This window comes from Mercenaria mercenaria, chromosome 12, assembly GCF_021730395.1.
Source record: "Mercenaria mercenaria strain notata chromosome 12, MADL_Memer_1, whole genome shotgun sequence".
Lineage (NCBI taxonomy): Eukaryota > Metazoa > Mollusca > Bivalvia > Venerida > Veneridae > Mercenaria > Mercenaria mercenaria.
In genome coordinates, this window is record NC_069372.1 from 12,452,705 (window position 1) to 12,458,643 (window position 5,939).

At 33.4% G+C, this 5,939-nt stretch overlaps 1 protein-coding gene across 3 annotated transcripts in view; it reads left to right on the forward strand.

The window, feature by feature from the left end:
• Positions 1-5,939, forward strand: part of LOC123533087 (uncharacterized) — a 46,964-nt gene that overhangs the window by 4,821 nt on the left and 36,204 nt on the right. For 2 of the 3 annotated variants that reach the window (XM_045314721.2, XM_045314718.2), the window contains exon 2: positions 356-2,071. The exons of the other annotated variant lie outside the window; for it this stretch is intronic. In XM_045314721.2, the coding sequence (XP_045170656.2) occupies positions 356-1,706 (1,351 nt within the window). In that variant the 3' untranslated portion in view covers positions 1,707-2,071. Of the gene's footprint in view, positions 1-355; positions 2,072-5,939 lie in introns of those variants that run through there. 3 annotated transcript variants of the gene reach the window in all.

Below are 5,939 nucleotides of genomic sequence, written 5' to 3' on the forward strand. Positions count from 1 at the left end.
GTTGACTAGTTTTGCTCTTATTGATGTAGAACACGAATTATTCTTTTTGTTTCGTCTTCCGAGTGTCTTGATCTAGACCACGCGTAAAATGTTATTTAGCAATAAATGTAGGCCTAATATTTTAAGAAATGTTTTGCATACAAGTTTTTCAAGTTGAAATACCTTAAGGATAATAATTATGTTACGTATAGAAATGATCATTGTGATAATGTTTATATACATAATCACAGGAGTTTTGTAATTTTTCAGATTCTTTTTTAAATCAGGTAGCCGAAAACCTACTAGCCCGAAAACGTTAAATATAGAATCTGATTCAGTTTTGTCAAACCTAAACATTAATCATATCTACTTTCAGCTCTTGCCATGGAATCAAGTTCATTCCTGATGTTGCGAAAGGTATCAGTAAAAGCAACGAATTTCAACAATTTGAAGCCGATATGAAGACTCTACAATCCAGATATGTCGCTTTTACACAGAGTGAAGGCGTGGAATTACAAGCACTTCAGCAAGAACAAGAAAGCATATGTAAGGAAATACGAACCTTGAGAAACAAAATCAATAAACACTTCGATAAAATGGAGGAAGAACTATTGAACGAAGTTAATACAAAATTTAAGCAGTATAAACAAAAGGTACAGATCGACCGAAAAGAAACAGATGAAGTCCTCGCCGAAATACAAGGTAGAATTCATCAGTTACACGAGTCGAGACACGGCAACGAATCGGAACTGTTTGCTCTTCTAAAAACAGGACGAAAAAAAATGAAGGAATGTTGTAATATTGCAGACAGACTGGAGCGTTCAAGGAAACCCTTGAAATTAGAATTACAAACTGACAGGACTATACTGGAGACTCTAAATGAAAACTACGCTATGGCTCATCTAGTAGAAAGCTTTGGATCCGTTTCAGTGTCCCTTCTTGACACGTATGGTATAAAAGTGGATGATGACAAAAGTGATTGTGATATCTGCGGCTTTTGCATGACGAATGATGGTTGTATCTTTCTGGCCGACTATGAAAACAAACGACTGAAAAAGCTGGATAGTACATATAACGTTTTGTCATGTTTGAATCTACCCGATTCCCCGTTCGGGCTTTGTCGTATTGACGACATGCAATTCGCTGTAACTCTTATTAGTCAAAAGAAGGTTCAGCTTGTACATAATACAGAACCAATGAAACTGCAAAAGTCATTCATGGTCGGAGATCGCTGTCGATCCATTGCACACAACAATGGATTGTTGTATGTCTGCTGTGGTGGGTCGAATATGCGAAAAGAAGGTCCTGGTCATCTAGAAATTTACAACATTGATGGCGGGTTGCTCAGATCTTTTTTCGATTCATTGTCAGTTCCAGTTTATTTAGATATTTCCAATAATGGTAGAGAGATATATGTTTCTGATCCCGGCAATGTGTTTATTGTCTTTGATAAAAACGGAAAAGTCCTAATTCGGTATGAACATGGAGATAAAAATAGAATGAATGGCATCTGCAGAATAACTGACAATAAACTGTGTTGTGCTGTTTTAGCATCAAACGAAATCATCGTGATTGCAAATGATGGAAGACAACAGCAACAGATTCTCACAGGGAAAGATGGAGTTATAAAGCCAAAAACATTATGTTACGATAGCAAGCATTCGAGACTGATTGTTTTCATGTGTGAATTCAGAAATGAAATAAAAGTATTCCAACTAGAATGTTAATCTACTTTGTAAATAAACTAATTACTGTAGCATGAACGAAAAATATATACAATTCGTGTAAATAGCAGACTTTGATTTATGAAGAAATTGAAACCACCTTTGAATTATTACATCTTTCTTTCCGTTAGTATATATCTATGTTAGAAGATGTGCTCTATCTAAGTATTATAAATGCATTGCCATGTAACTTTGAACAACGAGAGATGTAGATTCTAACTTCAGTGGTTGGAATCCACCTGCTGGCACGTGGCATACCAGCGGTTAAATCCAAATCTAAATGAGACTATTGTCTGTGTCTGTTCTCAAACCAAAAAATACTGCATATGTTTTTGTGAATGAATGATGATTAAATTTATCTAAAGCACTATGCTCTAGCGTTTTTATATCAAATATAGCTGAGGTGTTTTTGTAAAACTCGCATGCCCCCGATATCACTATGACCTTTGCCCTTTGATCATCAAACCACAAAGAAAACAATAGTGGTTATCTACTGACCACAGACAATCATACTATTAGAGAAGTTTGACGCCTGTAGCCCAAAGAATTATCTGGTTATCAATAGGAAACCCATGGTCTACAGACAGGCTTTGACACAAACGATAGCATTCTTCAATTATAGATGGAAACCGATTCCCAGGTCAAGGTCAAGGACACAAAGGAGATTGCTGTGAGTAATGTGTGTGGTGTTTAAATGTGGTTTATTATATTTTAGTCAAGGAATGGGTTTTTTTGTAAACTTTAGCAACTGATCACATATATCTATTTGTGTTTACTGAGTGCTAAATACATGGAGGTATTTTTCAAATATGATTTTCCTGTCCCGGTTAACCATGCATAGGGAATGTCCTTTGATAAAAGATACTGTGTCTGAAATTGTTCCCTTCCATCTCAGATTCTTGTGTAGAAGTCACCATACCCCCAACCCTCCCCCATCCCAACCAAAAATGGCTGAATTTAGGTTAAAGATACTCATCTGTCACGAAAGTATTTTATCTTAGATACTAGTATTTTCTTTAAACTTAAAAAATCCTAAACAAATTTATTTAACTCTGGTGATGATATAGAGTAATTCTATATAGAATTATATTTAAGTTAAATGCCTAACAGTAACAGTCCATTATTAAAAACTTCCAGTTTTCCAGAGGTAGTACCCATTATGACTGTATTTAGCTATGCATGTATTGTGTATAATTTTAAACCCAATGCATAGTACTACATGTATAATGCAAATAAACGTGTTTTTCTTATGTTTACATAATCTTTATGTTGTAAATGATCATTTTTTCAAATATGAAAAGGTGTAGTATTAAATCTGTACCAAAATGAGCTTACAATCACTATAATGCAACTGTTTGACAAATCCACTTTCAAAATAATTAAAAAACCTGCGTAGTCAGCATTTATTTTGGCATTCCATGACAGAATCTGTAGTACAATGCCACGTCATGTATGCAATTACACTGAAATCAATTCTTCGGTGCTTGTACACCACCACTTTAGGAATTCTGAAAAAGTGAAAAACAATTATCACGATGACTTTAGATGATGTAAACTGTAATATATAAGGCTTCAAGATAATACTGTGATATGTCCATCATTTAACAGAAATACTGAATCATAATTGAAAGAAGTTACTCAATTTTATCATTATGACAGTATATCACATCCCAATTGTTCATCTTTTGACATTAGTGTTTCTGTGTAGGGGATTATTTGTCAGGACAAGGACAACGTAGAACTTAATTTAAAGGACTTCAGGATCTTTATACCTTTCGTTTTAGACATGCGATCTTTGTGTTGGGCAAACTAATGGACATGATTCTCTCTAATCAGATACATGTATATTACAGACTATGTTATATGACGCATGCGTTGTTGCCAAAATTCGTTTTACAAAAGCATAATATCAATATTTATGTAGTCTTATTATTGTTATATTTTTTAATTAAACATTAATTACAAGAAATCATCTAAACTTTACAGATGCATATTACATACGATTCTAATATAACTTTAAGAAATTCTGGTCCCAGCTAATTATTTGAGAAAAATATCAAAAGTAAGTTTACTTATCAAAGCTACTCGCCCACAGTTCGTGTGAAAATTTTCAACATATTCATTTCCACCAAATTCGGCATAGAATGTATATACGACACTGAAAAATGATAAGTAGGTGATAATAAAAGTTAGATATAGCCTAGGTAAAAACGCAAGAAAAATATTAATTTTCTGCATTGTTTTAAAAGCGCTGCAACGGTTTACTACCTTCTGCACAATATGTTTCTTATTTATAAGAATATCATGCAAAAATCTATGTCAATAAGTTTGGCCCACTTAGCACTTTTAGAGTACTCACTTCTGATGGATTTTTCAGACCTAAAATGTGAGGGTTAGTCCCTTTAAGGTTTTGTACTACACACCATTATCTGTTATTTAATGTTATTTTTACAATGTATCTGCGAAAAGGACGATTTCAAGAATTGTAATTATTTCTTGTGTATATACACGTGTATGTGTACATGCAGGATGATTGTATAAATGTTTGTGTTTATAATTTTTATCATAAGTGATTTGTTTTATGTTTTCTCATTTAAAGGTAAAACAATAGATATATCTATTCGCAAAACAATAAACAATTGTATCAAAACACAAATTCATTATGGTATCTGTGGAATTATCAAAGTTCGTCCGCAATAATTTAATGTCATTAAAGAATGAAAATTGGTTGCTACATTTAAACTGCATTTCTATAAGTGATAGCAACGGACTTCACGGACATAATTATGCATAGGGAGTTTGGCTTCACTGGAATTCCACAGCGCATTTAAAACTTGCAGTTAAGAGATTTAGTTATCTTAGAAAGCAGAGGTCTCGAAATAAAGAATAGGTTTAACATAGAATATCTGGCCTACATGTCTAACAACTTAAGAATTTGTCACATTCCAAGTCGTGGTCGACGCTGGATTCCTTTTTCATGGCCAAACATTTTTTTCCTAAAGCCAGGTAGATTACTCATCCTGGTTAAATATAAAATGTGTTTGATATAAATTTATTCTCTATTTAAAGATACAGAACCTGGGTGTGTCTGTGTGAGAAAGCGTGTGTAAAAGTGTGTTTTCACCGGTCAAAATCGTAAATATAAAAACGAAAAATGATACAGCCTACGCACATTTCTGAAAAGATTAAAATTAATGAAAGTTGATGTTGTTTGTGTCAAATTTTGCACAGGGATGCGTCAGACAGGTTTCCAGAAAAGCGCATGACTATAATTAATATCAATATGATGTGTAGTACCAAGATGAAAGAATCATCTTATCAAGTAGAGAAATATTGTCTGTATAAATCAATATAATTATGTAGAAACGGCGAATAATTTAGTTTAATGTGTACTTGTATTCCATAGAAAAACTATTGCTATCATCAATAACATGTCATATATCGTTAAGAACACAAGAAACTATATATAGTTGATAGACAGAAGACCTGGTGTAAAAATATGATTTGAAGCATACAGTTGGGTGGAAGACAGAATGGCACCCTGGACTTGAGTCCCTAGGATTTACATCAAGGAACAGCTATGATTTTTTCCCGAAATTTCGACACGGTTAATGACAATAAGTAAAGCAACTTCCATTATAACACTGATGTCTAATCTAATAAAAATGCCACACGAAACACGACAATCTAAGTTGTCGTTATAAATTTAAAAAATCTAAATTTAATTATCAAAGGTGTGCAGAATTTCGCCACTTCGTGATGAAAAGAAACGAAATTTGGAACTTTCGTGTTCAAAATTTGTTTTATTGATTCTCTCTTTGCGAATCACCTTGCACATCCGTGTAGTTTGATCAAAATCAGCACTGTTCACCATTCAGTCAGTATCTTTGTAACCACCCCTTTTGACTGTTAATGGTACTGTCCAAATTGAAAGATGCACAAGTTCATCATAAAAATTTAGCAGGGTAAGGAATGGTTTTATGGAGTCGTGCTAATAACCACTTCACGCCCTCCATTGCCGTTTGATAAAATATATAATCTATGTACAATCTTGCATTGTATCATTTTACACAAAAGCTGTTCTTTATTTGATCCCTAAACTACACAAAACCTTATATATAGAACTCGATTCATTGCAAATTCAACCTCATGTACTACAATAAAATCGTTGTAGAAGAAGGGAAGTAATCACTATTCATTTATTAAAGCTGTGATCCCAGATTTATCTTATAAAAG